This window comes from Myotis daubentonii, chromosome 3 (assembly GCF_963259705.1).
Source record: "Myotis daubentonii chromosome 3, mMyoDau2.1, whole genome shotgun sequence".
Taxonomy (NCBI): Eukaryota; Metazoa; Chordata; class Mammalia; order Chiroptera; family Vespertilionidae; genus Myotis; species Myotis daubentonii.
In genome coordinates, this window is record NC_081842.1 from 7,199,925 (window position 1) to 7,217,848 (window position 17,924).

The following is a 17,924-nucleotide window of genomic DNA, read 5'->3' on the forward strand; positions in this document are numbered from 1 at the left end:
TGTCAATCACAACCCCAACACGTCACCACGCAGAATAAGAGCCGGCCTGTGTCACTCAGCAGCCGTCCCTATGGTCGCCAGCAACCATGAGTTTAAAAAGTGAGTGGCTTCACTTTTTAAAATAAAATATAAGAGATCAAGGTCCCCCCTATGTTATTCTCTCTCTTGCATTCTCACTCGCTTCCTTCCAGGGGCAGACAGATGTGGCTGTGAGCTGCCAAGTTGGGAGCCGCCCCGCCCAGGGTCCCACGTGAGACACCCCCATGCACGTGGCAGGGAATGGCCTCTGACCCACTCCTGGTCTGTGACATTCTACTGCCAAACCCTCCTTTAGAAAGCAAACGGCGTGGTTCTTAAGTGCTCTGACAGGGCGTTCAAGCTGCTGCTTTGCAGTCCGACCCTCAATCTTTCTCACTTTTCCACAGACGGAGACCACGTTTCAGACAGTGACATGGCTTTTGAGAAATTATTTTGCCTTTAAATACTTCAAAAGCATTTGTCCTCACCAATCAGCCAAGCCTCAAAATATCTGAAACAGAGACGGATCCAGCTGAAAGGGGGACTAGGCAAGGCCACTGTTATAGTGGAGACATCGACACCCCCTCCCAGGCATGGCTGGGGGGTCTAGACAATATCAGCCAGGACACAAAAGACCGGAACTCCCCGCAGCCAGCAGAACCGACCTGGTGTTTACAGGGCATTTCACCGGGCAGCAGGATGCACCTTTGTTTCTAAGTGCCCGTGCACATTTATCAGCACAGACCATACCCTGGGCCATGAAATAAATCTTAACAAATCTAAAAGGACTGAAACCACACAGAGTGTGTTCTCTGACCGCAACTCGATCAAACGAGACATCAGGAACAGACAACCGGAAAATCTCTAAGCACGGCGAAACTCAGTAACACACAGAGCAAAAGCAAGTTTCAGGCACTCAGACACATGCCCACAGGCGCACACACACACACACACACACACACACACACACACACAAAGAAATTTCAAAATAGGCAGACCTGAATGAAAAGGAATTACATTCTATATCAAAATTTGCGAGACTTGGCTAATGCAGCGGGGAGAGAAACATTTATGGCATTAACTTACATTAGAAATGAGAAAAGGTCTCAAATAAAAAACTTAAGTTTTTAACCTTGAAACATTAGCAAAACAAACCCAAAGCATTGAGAATGAAGATAAGAGCAGAAATGAATGAAATTCAACATAGGAAAACAATAGAAAAAAATAATTGAAACAAAAAGTCTAGTTCTTTGGAAAAATCAATAAAATTGACAAATCTATAGCAAAACTGACAAATATTAAAAGCAAAAAGGGACTAATGATATTAGAAACGAAACAGGAGAGATCAGTACAGACCCTACAGACATCAGAGAATAATAAGAGAATATGATGAAGTTTACACTCATAAATTTGACAACTTAGAAGAGATGGGCTAATTTCTTGAAAACTACACAGACACACACAAGCATGCACACACTCAGACACTCACAGACATACACATAAACATACACACAAAGGACAGTCATACGATAGGTGCATATTTAACTTATTAAAAACTGCCAAACTGTGTTCTAAAATTATTGCATACCCACCAGGAGTGTGTGAGTTCCATTTCTTCCACATCCTTGCCAATGCTCAGCAGGTCAATCTTTTGAATGTACCCTTTTAATAAGCGAGCAGTGGTTTTAATTGGGTTTCAAGATGTTGAGCATTTTTGTCAGGTGTTTATTGTCATCTTTATATCTCCTTGGTAAAGGTCTGTTCATATCTTTTGCCTATTTTATTTTTTATGAATTGTGGCTATTTCCCTGCTCATTAACAAATCAGCAGTTCATTTTTGTTCCTCAAAACAATCAGACACATACACACAGACACACACTAAGGCATAAACACAGACACACAGACAGACACACTCACATATACACAGACACACACTAAGGCATAAACACAGACACACACACACATACACACAGGCACACACTCAGACACATACATGCAGGCACACACACACACACAAGTACAAGTAAAATTGGAGAAATCTGCGTAGGTCAGTGGACCTTATCATTGTCAATATCCTGCTGTTATACTGTACTCTAGTTTCACAAAATGTTATCATCAGGGAAAACAGGACAAAGTTTATGAGCCCTCTCTGTGTATTGTTCCTTATGACTGCATGTGACTCTACAGCTATAAAAAGTTCAATTGAAAAAGTCCGATAAGAATGTTTCCGAAATCACAGTTCTTATGACGACCTATACCAAGCACAACCTTAAAAATCTCTTTCATGGTTATTATTTCTTTCTCAACAACCGAGTGTGTGACTGGTGATGACTCCTGTCCTGGAAGATTGGGAATGTGCCCGGAAGAGTTTACACCGCCCTCCCCCAGGGCCTGTACTGAGAAGATAACACCCCCCAGCCCCTTACACAGGCCCCACGGAGGAGCCCCTGCCTGACCCGTGGGGAAGAACCCAGGCTGTTCTCAGGAGTCCCAGCCACAGGCCTGACACCTCATGGTGCAGGGGGAAGACTCTGGACTCTTGCCTTGGGCCCTGACGCCTGCCCGCAGTCTTGCCTACTTCCTGCGCTGGCTGTGACTCAGTGGTGGCCTGGCCACGAGCAGCCCTCCCCAGTTCCCCGTGTTCTTCCCCACGGGAAGCTCTCGTGAGCCAGGAGAAGGTGGGATGCAGCACCAAGGTCACAGGCCCAGGAGGCAGTGCCCTCAGCCTGGGAAACAATCTGGAACTTTCCAGGGACCAGGAGGATGGAGTGGGAGTGGCTGCCCTCCCCAGAGCCCCACCTGGTGGCCAGACGTGGGGAGTTCCTAGGTTTCCTTTGAGGAAGTGCTCTGAGGGCGGTGTGATGATCCAGAAGCCGTCTGGACCAGGGACCATCCCTGATCCTATCCCATTCTTCCCTTCCTTTTCCTCCAGTGTGAGAAGCTGCCCTAAATTAATTACAGCAACCGGGGGGTGCAAGGAGGAGGTGAGGGAGGCCAATGCGTTAACAACTGCAGAGGAAAAACGACAAAACACAGCTCCCATTCCCGAGTGTGAGCTGGAGCTTTGAATTAACTCCCAGGAGTGGATGCACAGGCTGTGTGCGGAGCCCCGCCAGCCGCCGTGCAGACACATCCAGAAGTCTGTGCAGCGACTCTGACATGGCAGCGAGCATCCAAACACCATCGCCAAATGGTGTTCCCTCCCTTACTTCCTCCATCCCCTTCTCCGTCTCAGACCTCCTGGGGGGGGGGGGCTGTCTCTGGAGCCGCTCCCTCCCCAAGCACCTGGGCCCATGCTGCCGAGAGACTCGCCCACCTTCCCCACTGCTGCCTCCAGGCAAAGGAGCACGTGTACCTTCTCGTGAATTCATCTGTGAGAAAGCACCAGAGGTGACTCACCAAGCGACCTGTGTAATGGGATGACGGTTGTGTGGGTAACAGGAAGGGGCTCTACCGCTGCAGGCACCCGGCAGGCTAACGGGACGCTGCAGAGAGGTAGGGAAGTTTTCGGCTCTCTTTTAAAAAAAAAAAACCACAGGTGTTTTTAATATGTTTTTAATTGATTTTAGAGGGAAAGGAGGAGAGAGAGAGAGAGAGAGAGAGAGAGAGAGAGAGAGAGAGAGAGAGAGAGACATCGCTGTGAGAGAAATATCCATTGGCTGCCCCCTGCATGCCCCCCTACAGGGGATCGAGCCCATAACCGGGCATGTGCCCTGACCAGGAATTGAACTAGCGGCCTCTCAGTGCACCAGATGATGCTCAACCAACTGAGCCACACTGGCCAGGGCTCCTCTGGCCTCTTGATGACACGTGACTGTCTGCTCTGTTGGCCTCAGGACCCGCCGTGCCGGTGAGGTGGCCCTGGCTTATCCCACTGCTCTGTTTCTCACTCTGAGTCTCATGATAGAATATGAGGCCATGCTGATCTGCTGAGAAACCTGTTCTAACAGAAACACGCAAGGCCCACCATGTACATAGAAGAGATCAGATTGAAGCAGCCGAGCCTCTACAATCAACCAGGGGTGTGGTTTCAGTTTACACGAGCAGTCGGTACACATTCAGACAAGCTCCCACTGACCACTGCGTTGGGAGAGCATATGTCCTGTGAAGCATGGGACAAGAACACACCAGGCACCAAGTGCTACGAGACCGAGCAGACATAAGCCTTAAACTAATCACTGGGAGACGGCGTTCCCACGAGCAGGAAACGTGGGTTTGGTTCTGGTACCTGGGGATAAAACATGTGGACAGGGACATCTACAGTGACAGCCCCTGCCGTGCTGGGCCGCGTGGCTGCTGGGCCCATGGCTTTGCATGTGGACTTGCTTATGTTGTCACTCGTGTTGAAGGGCTGCTGCAGAGAAAACCTAATCGACATGTCGGAAAGGGTAGCACTTCTCAGTGAAGGTCAGAAAGGCACTTCCAGGTCATTTTAGTCCAGCGCCCCAGTGGCTCGTCAGAGGCGTTAGAAGCAAACTGTTCTGGGTGGAGAGATGGTCCGCCTCTGGCTCTGCTGGTGGTGCCAGCCAGCCGAGCACTGAAGGCATTTGCTCGTGAAAGTTTCCAGCCGGGAATCCGTGGCGGGACGGGGATGTCTCCATCGTGGCAGGAACTCAGCGTGGTGGCTTGTGCCCTTTCTCCTCAAGTTTTCAAGTCCCTCTAGAAATAGAAACGTGCGTGTTATCTTTCCAGCGCTTTCCGTCATCCCTTCCCCATGAGGGTGGAGTGGGCACCGGCATTTTAACCAAGTGAAGCCGTGCGCGGCTGTTCTCTGCGATTAACGGGGACAGAGCGGCCTCTGCTGGCGGAGGCTGCCAGCTCCCCACGGACCGCAGGCTAGTGTAACACAGCGCCCTCCTGGGGCCCCTCCCAGCCTGCCCGCCTGTGTCTTTCATCACCACCCAGATGTTTTCCGTAGTTTCCACGTGAACTTCCCAGCTCCTAGCATCATGTTCCTGAGTCCCGGCCTAGTCAGAGCAATTTTGCTTTAAGCCCCAAAGAGACAGAGATAAACCACAGGATGAAATGATGCTCCAGCAGGCAGTCCCATCCGCTAACAATTCCCTTCAAGATACGTGAGCTCTGGGAAGGCCCTCACATCCATGTTCCAAAGGGGCAACTGAAAACGCAGACCCCCTCCTGCCCCCCCACAAAGCTCTCCTGGGAAGGGGAGCCTCTCCGGTCTTCCTGGGGGACACCTGCCAAGAGACTTGCAAAAGGGAGAGTCTCGCCCGGCCAGCGTGGCTGGGTGGTTGAGCGTCAACTGATGAACCAGGAAGTCATGTTCGATTCCTGGTCAGGGCACATGCCCAGGTTTCAAACTCAATCCCCAGTAGAGGCCATGCCGGTGGCAGCCAAAGATTCTCTCTCATCATTGGTGTTTCTATCTCTCCTCTCCCTTCCTCTCTGAAATCAATCAATAAAAATATATTTAATTTAAAAAGGGAGGGGGGGGGTTTGAGTCTCACCCTGGCCTTCAGTGGGCCGGAGGCAGCTCAGATGCTCTCGGGCATCAAGAGATCCATCCGTCACAGACAAAACGGCTCTCCCAGCGTCATAGAGAGTGGAAGCCGTTTCTAAGCCTGATGGGGAGCCACATGGCTCTAAATGTGTTCTCACAGGGGCCCTGAGATCCGGGCATCATGATCACTAGGACCTCACCCACACCCTGATCACACCCCCTGGAGAAGGGCCCCGGGGGCGTCAATGTCCACAAACAGCCAGGGCGAGTCCTGGGCACCCCCACCTCGGAGAACCGCCAATTCTGCGAGGCAGCCTGTGCTGGGGCTGGAGTCCTGCGCTGGGGCCTGCGGCAGGTCCCCTCGCCTGTAATATGAGGAGGGTCCCAGGACCTGCCAGATGCTGCTGGGACCTCGGGCGGCACCCCTGCTCGCAGCCTTGCCCACCCCCAGCCTCCTCCACAGCGTGAGGACTGGGAGGTGATTTCTCCCACTGGCACCTGTTTCAGGCTCAGCTCTCTTTACCAGCAGCTCGTCACACGGACCCTCAGGCCGCTGCGTGCAGCCTCGTGGAGGGCGCTCTTCCGTGGCTTTGTGGGCGAGTTCAGACCTGCTCCTGTTTCCTGCCCTCCACACACCAGGCCCACACCGCTGTCCGCACCCCAGGCTCCCACTCACGGGCCATCGAGGCCACTGCAGGGCAGGGATGCTCCTTCCTCCATCTTCTCTGACACTCGGTGAGAGGCTGGTGGGTTTGGACTGAATTTTGTGCTACAGAGCTTAGTGCGGGGCCAACCTGCCAGCGAACAACCCGCTGATGCTTCCTGAGGGCCTGTCCTCCAGCATTTGCTGCCCTGCCCAGCCCCCCTCCCCCGTGGGCACTGAGGCAGGACTGTGGGCGCCTGCGGAGGGCGCAGCTCACAGCAGCAGGGCTGGGATGCACAGCAGGCTGAGTGCCAGGCCTGGGCCTGGGCCTTGCACAAAGGAAACTGCTACGGAACTTCTCACTTCAAGCAAAAATTCCCAAGAAAGACAGGAAATTAACGCCCAGGTTCACGTGAAAGGTCTGATGTCCTCCTTAGCCCATTGTTTCAAGTCAGAAGGCGTCTTTAAGAAGGCCTGTGGTCCGCATGGACAGAACGCAGATTGCTGGATGCCAGAGGTGGAGGGAGCGGGAAGGGGCTGATGCTTAGCGAGGTCTTGTTGCAGGAGGTGAAATGTCCCGGGACTAGAGAGGTGCGCGCAGCTCTGTGAGTGCGCTAATGCCGCTGGAGGCTCACTTTAAAACGACTGGCTTTATGTCACGCAAACGTTGTCTTGATTAAAGAAAACAACGTCTTTGAAACTGGTCCAAAGCGTGCTATGGGGCTCAGAGTCCGAGATCGAGTCAGCAAATATTTGCGGAGTGGCCGCAGGTGGAGGTGCCCTGATTCCCAGGCTCCTGTGCGGCCTGGCCTCACCTCCCTGCAGCCTCCCCATACACACACCTACTTCCTGTTCCTCTGGAGTCTCCATTCCTTTCTCTGGGGGTGTTCCTCCTTCCTCCCCACCTTCTCCAGGGCTCCCCTGCCCACCTGTTCCTCCAAGACAGCCTCACTGACCTGTCTCCCTCTCCCAGGTCCCCTCCAGGGAGGCCCCCCAAGCACAGAGCTGCCCAGGCTCCTCCTGGTCAGAGACTCTCCATCCCATCCCTGGCCCCTGGCAAGGTTCAACCCCCTCAGTGGGCATGGGGGTCCTCCCCGACCTGTCTTGCCCTCACCCACCCGCTATTCCACGCACATGCCCACTCTACTTGTCCCCATCCCCAAGGACTCCCCACTCTTGGCTGCTTCTCTTCCTTTCCCTGATTGGTGGAGGCACGGTCACCCATGTGTGCCCACCCTGCTCACGTCCCACACCCAGGAGCCATGAAGTCACTGCTTGACGAATCAACAACTGATGGCTCACTCCCTGGCTGTCTATAGCAGGACTGGAGTCACAGAGGGCTGACAGGGACCAGCGGGAGCTGGGCGGGCGCTGCACCCACCTCCATCTGCTCGTGAATCCAGTCCAGGAAGGAGGTGATGCGGGTGTAGACCCCGGGCTTGTTCACGTCCGCACAGCCGATGCCGAAGCTGGTCGCTCCCACCAACTTCCACTCCCTCCTCTCCTGGCACACCAGGGGTCCCCCGCTGTCTCCCTGGACAGCAGGCAAAGAGACTAAGGGCCACAGAGCAGGCCCCGGCATGGCTGTCCCTGGTTCTGGCGCAGGATTCCCCGGTCACCGCACCACAAAGTCCAGCGTGAGGTTGGCGCTGCACTCCCCCGGCAGCCCTTCCGGACCTGACTCGGTGCTCCTCACAGTGGGTCCTGTCCCTCTGATGGAGCCCCAGCCATCTCCCAGCTGACACTGAGCCCATGGAGGTCAAGGCAGCTGTGTGCACCCGAGGGAGCTCTCAGAGGGAGGGCCCGCCTGGCCGGAGCCTTTAGCTGACCTCCGGACCCAGGCATAATTGGGGTCTCACCCACTGTGGCTTTGGAGGCCCCCCTTCACAGGTTCCCACCTGCCTCCCGCCTCTTTGGTCCGCCTGCAAACTCAGAACCGGGGTGGGAAGGTAGGATCCCCTCCTCCCCTCCTCCCGCCCAGCACGCAGGCAGAGTGGGAGCTGGTAAACACGGGCTGGCCGGGAAAGGGTGTGCTATCTCGAGCAAACTTCTTCCCCAGGCCTGTAAATTTGCTCTACAGTCAGTCACAGGGAGATGCCGGCAGTGGCCTCTCCCATGGGCTGGGTCACCATAACAGCCTCGCCTTGTCCATGGCCACGGCCCCTGGAGGTCACGGCGGGCCCCTACCTGGCAGCTGTCCACTCCGCCTTTCAGGTAGCCGGCACAGACCATGGAGGGGGAGATGATGCCGCCGTACACGTCCCTGTGGTTGCAGATCTTGTTGGAGATTAAAGGCACAGCTGCGTGGTTGAGGACCGGGGAGGCGTCGCCTGTGTCACAGGAAGAGGGGGAGGTGCAGTGGGAACTCAAAGGGCACGCATCCGGGGTGGGGACCAGAGCCAGGGGCACGCTACCTACCACCACGGGCACTTCAATGGCAGAGCCATCCGCTTCCCTACACGGACCAACATGGGAGGAGGGAGGAGCAACTGTCACCACCATGGACCTGCCCAGGGCTACCCTGGCTCAAGCATTTGATCCACACAGGCTGCTTTGTTCTCAGAACAGCCCAGGTCACACAGAAGGGAGGCTGAGGCTTGTGAGGGTCACACACAGCTCTTGGAGGAATTTTGGGGTGGTCTGCAGAAAAATGTCCTCCCACAGGTGCCCACGGTCCAACCCCCAGAACCTATGACCATGTCGCCTTGCATGGCCACAAGGACTTTGCAGACTGGAGATGGGGACAGGATCCTGGGCTCTCTGGGGGGACCCCAGGTGTAATAACAGGATCCTCGAAAGGGTCAAAGGAGAGCATGTGATGGTGGAAGCAGAGGTCAGAGAGGAGAGAGATGGAAGGTGCTGGGCTGCTGGCTGTGAAGATGAGGAAGGGGCCACAAGCCAAGGAATGCGGCCGCTGGAATCTGGAAAAGGCGGGGAGCTGACTCTTCCCGAGCCCCCGGAAGCGTCGCAGCCCTCCTGACATCTTGATCCCAGCCCACCAAGTCCGATGCAGGACTTCCGGGCCCCACAACCGTGAGAGAATGGGGGTCATTTGTTGCAGCAGCAACAGAAAATTAACGCACCTGCCGTGGATCAGCCTCCGCACCGACCCAAGACTGATGCCCTCTAACTTAACCTGCTGGTAAACCGCATTATCTTTATGCTTTAAAGGCATAAAGCGGGCAGCCCCATTCTCAATCCTATAGCCTGTATCCGCCGGCGTGGGTCTGCGCACCCCAGAACCCTCACTTTAACTGTTCCATGAGTGTGAGCGACACAGTGCTTTCTGTACCGGCTTCCCTAATCTGCTCACACGCCCACCGGCCCCGCAGTGAGGACCGCCTGGCCATGAGCTTGGGCTGAGATGGAACCTGTCCCTACTTGGTGCACAGGGCCCAGCGAAGACAATGAAAGGATCCTCGCTGGGCACTCCAAGTTTGTGAATAACAACACGAATAGGACCGTGGGCGGGGAGCACAAACACAATCCCAGGCCTTCCACCACCTGGTCGTGTGAGCCCCAGCAAGGTGCTCAGCACCTGTCTGTCCCCCTCAAAGTGGGCAGGAGCACGGCGCCCGCTCGGGGCTGCTGTGAGCACAGGCAGGAGCACAGGGCCCGCTCGGGGCTGCTGTGAGCACAGGCAGGAGCACGGCGCCCGCTCGGGGCTGCTGTGAGCACAGGCAGGACCGCATCGCTCCGCTCAGCGCCTGGGACGTGGGGAACAAAGCTTAAAGCGTTTGTGGGAGAAGCGTCCACTGTGGGCAGGAAGGCGTGGCCAGCCGCAGGGGCGAGACCCTGCTCTGTGGGGAGGACTGGCCTCTGGGGCTGGGCAAACCCCGGGTGCCTCGGACACTCGGGAGGGGACAGATGCAGCTAATAAGTCTCAAGAGGAAACACCGAACCCCCTCTCCTGGGTTGAATGGTGCCTCCCCCAAGCATGTCCACCTGCAACCTTAGGCTGTTTGGAATCGGGTCCATGCAGGTGTGATTAAGGAAGAGTCTCAAGATGGAACCCTCCTGGATCAGGGTGGGCCTTCACTCCACGACTGCTGCTCTTCTAAGAGGAAGGAGAGGGGAGCCGAGACGGGCGGGAGGCCATGTGAAGGCCGGGACAGAGACCGGAGCGATGCCTCCGTGGTTGGAGGAACACCAAGGGCGGCTGACTACATTCGTTGGAGCAGTTGACTCGCACCCCAGCAGGGACATGTGGGTGTCCCACAGAACATCACCATGGGACATGGGAGGGGGACATGTCGGTGTGGACATCTACCCCAGCCCTCTCCTTCGGGCTCCCTGGTCTCAGAGTCTGGACTCCAGGCCACTGACCTCCTTCCTCAGTGGCCCCCCATCCCGACGTCCAGCACATCTTCCCATCAGGAAAGTTCTCTTCAGAGTTGGGCAGACAAATCGGTTGGACCATCTCTGTTTAAAGAGGAAACAACAGCTCTCACATCTGGGCGCTAACCATCTCCCAAAGAAAGGTCAAGACTAAGGTCATCTGAAAGCCATTAGCTCAGAGCAGGGACCCCCTCCCCGATCAGACCCCTACAACTTTGAAACAAGCCTAGACTGTGGCAGCGTATGTTCTGGAAAGGGCCAAATGCACCCAGGCCACAGCAGCGTAAATACAGCCACAGGCAGTGGTAAACAAATGGGTGTGGCTGTGTTCCAATAAAACTTTATTTACAAAACAGACCAGGGGTCAAGTTTGGCCCATGGGCCACAGCTTACCCACTCCTGGTCCAGACTGTGGGTACCTGGCTTTACAGAACATCCCTCCATGGGTATCCTGTCCCTCCTGACATACCTGGAGGCCACAGCTCACCTGTCCATGTGGGCTGTGTCACATAAGCCTCCACCAAAGTCAGGGCCACGGCTGTCATGGGGCTTTCATGTGAACACAGTCTGAGATGTGCTAAGCCTTCTGGGTACGCCAGTAATGGAAAGGTAGAGAGAGACTACGGGGAGGGTTTGTTTTGATTTTATCCAAGTACCAGCGTTGGCACCTCATTTTTGTATAAATCAAACATCATTAGTAATAATTTGCAAACAAGCACCACCATTACAATTTCTCTTTGTTTCTCTGGCAGGATTTGTGTCACGTGCAGTGTTACATGTGCCCTGCGGTCAGCACGCTGCTGACTCTGCCGCCGCTGGTCTGGCGCCAGCGTTCAGCTCCTATACGGGGCCTTGCTCATCACCCCGCCTGCACCCCACGCTGCTGTACCCCTGGGGGAGGGAGGCTGGATTTGGGAGTGGGCTCATGAGGCTTTGTTTACAGCTTCAAAAAGTTTGAAAGTTCCATCCCTTGTGCTTTTCTGTAACCTCCACCGGCCACATCCTGACACCTCCCGCAGAGAAACAGCGGCTCCGTGAGAGGAGGTTTCTGAGTATTTCAGGAGCCGAAGATGCCCAGCATCTTCCAAACCGTAAGGAAGCGGCTGCAGGAAGGACCCGCCACCACCCGCTGGCTGGCCTGGGACGCACTTCCTCTCTTCACCAGGATCAAGAGCCTGGGCAGGTGGGTGGCACACGGGCAGGGGACCTCGCCACGACCAGCACCGGGCAGAGAAAGCTCTTTATCCCCACAGGCCAGAGGCCCCTTCCACCCCTAGAGGCACCAGGTGGCCTGGCTGGGACAAGTCCCTTTTATGTCTAGGTGGCACCACAGGAAGAAAATGGCACCGGTCGGAGCCCCAGGGGACCCGACAAACCAAATTGATTAAAGTAGAACCACAGAGGCTCTGAAATGAAGTTAACATCACCGCAGCCTGCAGTGACCTGAACGGGGTGACCACCTGCCGACACTGAAGACGCAGGTGGGACCCAGCGTCTCCTAGCACAACAGCCTGGAGTCCTGAATACGGTCGGAAGCGCCTCATCCTACCAGGAACCAGGAAAATGCCCACTTTGACGAGAAGAGAGTCGCCTGGTGCCCACACAGAAGTGAGTCAGATGTTGGGGTTACCTGACAAGGCCTGTAAAGCAGTGTCCTAAAGAGGCCCCCACAAGCAACTACAGATTCTCCTGAAACACACGCGAGCCCCCGAACGACAAAGAAATCCGGACGCACCGTCGAAGGTGAGCGGCCCCGCCAGCTTCATGAGGGCGATGTCGTTGCCCAGCCTCTTGGGCTTGTACTTGCTGTGGTAGATGATTTTCTCCACCAGGTGGGAGGGGGCTGGGCTGTCCAGCAGCGAGACGAGGCCCACCTGGATGGTCCATGACTTGGGGAGGTACAGGCTGCAAGGAGAGACTGGGAGGTAAAGCAGGGGCAGTCCAGCCCCTTTCCCCCGGGCGGCTCAGGTGTCCCCAGCCCCAGCCCCAGGGAGATGGCAGGTGTGTACGGCCCTGCTTGCCTGTGCTCGAACCCACCTCAGCCCCCCGCCCTGCAGAAGCACAGAGCCTCCCCTCCCCCCCACACGTGTCCTGCAGCGGCCTCCCTCCCTGCACCTCTAAGCGAAGCAAAAATAACAGGGAGCAAAAATAGCCGAGTGTTTTCTGTGGTTTGCTCCTCTGCTCACCTCCCTTGAGGGGTACTCTTTGCCCCGCAACCCTGCACTGTCTCACCCTCTCGGCCACCACAGGGTCCACCGTGACCTGCAATGGGGGTCTAAGACCTTTACGTCGGCGGTTTTCTCCTGCGTGGGAGCGTCCTATCTTTTCTGTGAGAGCCGCGGCCTGAGGTCCCCGCAACCCACAGTGATGGGTTCACGGCGAGGAGGGAAGGTCCCTCCATGTGGGTATGACTTTGGTCCCTTTGCCTGCTTCCTGGACCTGCCGCTGACCACCCCAATCCGCCCGGTCCCCCCGCGGCCCGGACTGGACCCCTCCCAGGAGGCGGAGCACTCACTCATAAACACAGTGGGCAGCGGTCACGATCCACATCGGGGTGATGACGGAGCCCCCGCACAGGTGGTAGCCCTGGAACTGAAGGCTGGCCTGCCAGGGCCACTGCGCGGGCGAGGACATGTTTCCGCCCACGATGCGCGCGGCGTAGCCCATCCTCAGACCGCAGGCTGCCGGGGGAGAACGGGGTTGGGGGTCCGTCCCACAGACCCTCCTCCCCTGCCATCTGCCCCCTCACAGAGCTCACAGCCCCGGAGAGTTCTGGGAGGAGAGGCACACGGTGAGGGGTGGGGACAGGCCTACCCGAGACGTGGGATGAGTGGGGTGTCGTGGGGGTACAGTGGGGAGAGTCCATCAGAGCAAAGAGCCCGATGCTGGAGGCACCCCTCCCCCAGGTACGCACAGCAGGAGCATGGGGAGTCCCCCCCCCCAGCCCCTCCTCCCTGACACAGGTGCCCGCACACCTGCCTGACTCCTCCAGACCCAACCCCTGCAGACAAATGCTGCCCCTCCGCCCCCACCAGCAAGAAGGACGGCCGCCTGGGGGTGGGCCTGAGGGGGGCAGGAGGAGGAGGAAGTCAGGCCACTGGAGCCACTACAGTGACAGGACCTCGCGCCCATGGTCCTGTTTGCTGCTGAGAAGCCACTCTGGGCCGCCTCCCCCACCTGACAGGTGAGACTGGGCTGACAGGGCACCTAGGAGGAGGGGACCTCGAGGAGGAGAGGAGGGGGAGTCAGTGAGCGAGCTCGGGCTTCCATTGACCTCTGCGTTTCTAAAACTCTTACCTGTGCACTTCAAGGTGACCACGCGCCCCGAGGCACACCCCTCCCTAAAGTGGAGAAAGAGTGGGCTAGTGACAAATACCCGAGGCTGTGAGATGCACATTTTTAACTTAATCTTGGGGTAAAAGAAAAATAAACTCTATTCCCCTGCTCTTGAATACAGGGTACAATTTTAGCCTGTGTGACAGGCTCCCTCAAAATACTGGCAGCGTGCAGGACTGCAGGCAATGGCGTGGAGCACTGCTCAGCTCTGCGGGGCTGATGATCAGATGCACAATGCGCTCTGTCATGCAAACATCTACCAGGGTCATCTCTACGTCACGGTTACCCCAATGTTCTCCGCTGGCCCCCGGAGGACTTGGAGTGCCCACTGGACGGGTGGCAGGCTCTCCTGGCATGAAGTCCTGAAACCTGGGACACACACCTAGGCCAGGACTCCTGGAGCAGAGCTGTGACTGCCCGGGCCTGGCAGGCATCCCTCTGCGTGGGTGGGTGGGAATGGCACCTGCTTTTCTCGTAATCCACACGGACCCCTTCCTAACTTTCCTGCTGTCAGAGCCCCAGTCCTGCCATGAAACGGGCTGTCCCTACGGACTGCGTGTGTGCCCAAGGGTGCCTGTCAATTACAGGATGGACAGGGTGACAAACTTGTTTCCTGGAGCAGAGGACACACTTTGGTCCAGGCACCAGGGAGAGCATCAGAACTTGGGTTCAGAACCCTGACTCTCACCAGGCAGGTGACCCCTCTAAGCTTCAGGCACCTGGTGTCATTTAGGGACACCTCATCTTACCTTCCTCCTGACTTTGAGGAACATGAAATGTACATGGTACATGTTAAAGGACTCTGAGCAAAAATGTTCCTTCTTTTTAATTTTCCCTCCCTCCTTCCTTCCCGGAAACACACGGGAGCCCCTATTGTGTGAGGCACAGTACTGTGGTTAGACGTACGTGCACGTCACTGTTCCTCCCCTCCCTCCTCCCTTCCTCTGCCGGCCACATTTGCTGGTTTGGGGTTAGGTTCTCGCAGCCAGCGTGCCCACCCACCGAACCACGCGGCCAGCCCACCGTGGCTCGGAGGAAACGCTCCCGTGCCTCTGTGTCCTGGCGGAGCTGCGCCGCCGTACAGCGGCCTGCCTGGCGCTCACCTCAGGTACACCGACTGGTGCAGAGCTGTCACCTTGTCGTCTGGCAGGAGGTGGTTGATGGAAACAAAGTCCTCTTGGAACTGCTCCTCAAGCAAGTCCATTCGGAGGGTCTTTGAACTGACGTAGCTACAAGCACATTTGAAACAGATGCGGCGTGAAACTCATTCCGTGCTCCGCACCAACCTGCACCCAAGTCCCAGCACCACAGGTACCTTCCCGGGGACATAGTGTACCCCAAACTGTCATGTACCCACATCACAGATATCCTACTGGGGACATAGTGTACCCCAAATGTCATGTACCCACATCACAGGTATCCTACTGGGGACATAGTGTACCCCAAACTGTCATGTACCCACATCACAGGTATCCTACTGGGGACATAGTGTACCCCAAACTGTCATGTACGCATGTCACAGGTACCCTACTGGGGACATAGTGTACCCCAAATTGTCATGTACGCATGTCACAGGTATCCTACGGGGGACATAGTGTACCCCCCAAACTGTCAATGTGCCCAAGTCACAGCATCACAGGTTTCCTACTGGGGGACATCGCCATGTATTCCCCCAATAATCAGTGTGCCCAAATCGCACTATTACAGGTACACCAGCGGGATGTCACTGTGTCCCCGCAAACCATCAATGGTTTCCTCTTGCCAACTCATCAAGGCATTCCATTCTAAACCTGGTGGAGTCAGGAATGGAGGGCCCTCTGGCTCCACCCATGAGCATAGGCTCCTGGCACCTGGGCAGGAGGGCCGCTTCCTGATGCAGCTGGGTGGGACCCCTGACACATTCCACTGCACAGGCCTCTGGTTGGCCTGAAGCCAGCCCCAGAGGGAACAGAACATAGATCTGGGTGCTTCAGGTGGGCACCAAAGTCGGGAGGCCGAGCACCCCAAGAACAATAGGTCGGGGAGAATAATTTCCCAGTCTGCCCAGAGTGGGCATGGGTCCCTGTCAGAGAGATAAACACATGGGAGGAAGAGTGTCAGGGGACACCAGGAGCAAGCACATGGTGAAAGTGTCAGGAAACAGGCCTCCTGGAGAACAATGGCAAAGAAGGTCCAACTTTAGGAGTGTGTGTGTGGGGTGGAGGGGAGTGGGGGGAACTTGTATCTGTGCATGTTCACAATAAGGAAAGTCTACAGGATTCTTGTAGGCACTTGAGTGGTGGTGTTGGCTGTTGTCGCTGAGCTGGAATTGCAGCTGATTTCTGAGTCACTGGGAAAGACAGAGGCAGACCTCAGGGGTATAGGCTGGAGGGCCTCTGGAGTTTCATGGGCTTTGGAGAAAGGAGCTAAGAACATGATGAATCAAATTTGAAATTGGAGGGTCCTGGAGGATTCAGAGCAGGGAGCCTTAACCACCCAACCCATTTCCTGAGATACAAGCAGGGATGTGTTTTCAAGGTCACCCTGTCGCCACGCTCACTTCCTATGTGGCATGTGTGACTCAGGAGCCTGCCCACTTTGGGCTCAGAATCAAGAGCAGAGAGAGGACGGTGACATGCAGGCTCCTGTGGAAGATGGCAGTTATCGCATCAAAGGAAGGGACAGGAGAGAGAAAGAGGCCCCTGCACGAAGGAGAAAATGTGTCATTTTAGTGCAAAAAAGTCACACCGACAACAGCAAACACCCAAAAGTGAAGATTTCACTACAACAGTTCTTTCTCCTACACGTTGCTAGGCAACTGTTATGAATACTTGTGTTTTCACCAAACTGCTGACTTTTTGCACTTGGTTCTCTGGGGCTGCGTGGGAGTGTGTGCAGGGATGAGGGTGTGACCCCCAGGACCAGGAGGGGCGGTGCCGGAGGCTGCTCCGTAGCTGAGACCTGGGGTGCTAGGAGGTGAGGGTTGTCTTTATCTCTGAAGCTCTTTATCACATTATCACATATTTGCACCTGAGTCTCTCCTGGCCCTGAGACACTCCCCGAAATGCCATTTCCTGAGTGATCCTGAGCACCACTTGGTGTGCCGGGGCCTCGGTTTGCACACCTTGAAGTGGAGAAGGTGATGTCCGTCATCGTGGGGCTGCCACGAGGGTGCAGTGTGAGAGGAGATGCAGCCCTGGAAACGCCCAAGTGGTTGTCTCACCATGCCCACTATTCATGTTCTACCCATCACCTGGAGGTGCTCCTTGCATTACCTTGGAAACCCCAGCTGGGCACAGGCGATGCTAGCGTGGTGGCCTTTCCAGTCGTCAGAGCACATGGTCCTCCAGGCCGCCTCTGTGAACACCTGGAGCACGCCATTCTGACCGCTCACACGAACTGGCCGGCGCCCGAGCACAACAACCGTCAGTGGCCAGCAGAGCCCTGAGGCCGCCGCAGAGATTTCTCTGCAGCCAGCCCAGACCCTCCTCTGCTGAGTCTGACCTGCTCCTCGCCCACAGCACCTCACCCTCACAGGGACCCCCGGCTGCCTGGACCCCCGGAACTCTCTTGGAGATCTCTTATCGCTCATGGGGGTCTCCTCAACCCAGTTTAAGCTTCAGGGAACACCACCACCCTTAAACCCAGCCCAGGATCTCCTGGGGGCCCGTTGGATTGCAGTTGAGAACATAATTTGACACTAGCATCAACCTGGACCCATTTCACAGATGGGAAAGGTGAGGGCCCAGTGGTGCTAACTTCCTCCTGTGTCTACAGTGAAGAGGCAGGACCTTACCACATCGGTACTCATCCTCCCCGGCTTTGCAGTCCGAGACGCCGTCACACCGAGCCGTGAGTTCAATACACTTAAAAGACGACCGGCATCTGTACTTTCCGGAACAGTCGAAGTGGACTGAGGACAGGAGACGGGAACGTTAACAGAGGGCTCCCTCAGTGTGCAGCAGAAGAACTATCCACCTGCCCCATCAGTAATGAAGCACCACTGAAATTGCACCTGTGTCACAACCCAGTTTCTGTTCCACATTCCAGGGAGTGGGGCTGCTGCACCCCACTCCGTCTCACTAAGTGGCCTTGAGCCACAACTGGAGGTGAACTTAGACCCCAGAGGGCTCAAGGTCAGGAGAGAAA

At 56.0% G+C, this 17,924-nt stretch overlaps 1 protein-coding gene across 1 annotated transcript in view; it reads right to left on the reverse strand.

The window, feature by feature from the left end:
- Positions 1–3,607: 3,607 nt before the first annotated feature.
- TMPRSS3 (transmembrane serine protease 3) overlaps positions 3,608–17,924 on the reverse strand; it is a 20,934-nt gene continuing 6,617 nt past the window's right edge. The window contains exons 4-13 of the mRNA XM_059686530.1: positions 17,572–17,688; positions 17,051–17,174; positions 14,900–15,025; positions 13,758–13,801; positions 12,976–13,141; positions 12,196–12,365; positions 10,449–10,544; positions 8,310–8,452; positions 7,504–7,656; positions 3,608–4,677 (exon numbers count right to left, since the gene is read on the reverse strand). Of these exons, the coding sequence (XP_059542513.1) occupies positions 4,660–4,677; positions 7,504–7,656; positions 8,310–8,452; positions 10,449–10,544; positions 12,196–12,365; positions 12,976–13,141; positions 13,758–13,801; positions 14,900–15,025; positions 17,051–17,174; positions 17,572–17,688 (1,157 nt within the window). The 3' untranslated portion in view covers positions 3,608–4,659. The remainder of the gene's footprint in view (positions 4,678–7,503; positions 7,657–8,309; positions 8,453–10,448; positions 10,545–12,195; positions 12,366–12,975; positions 13,142–13,757; positions 13,802–14,899; positions 15,026–17,050; positions 17,175–17,571; positions 17,689–17,924) is intronic.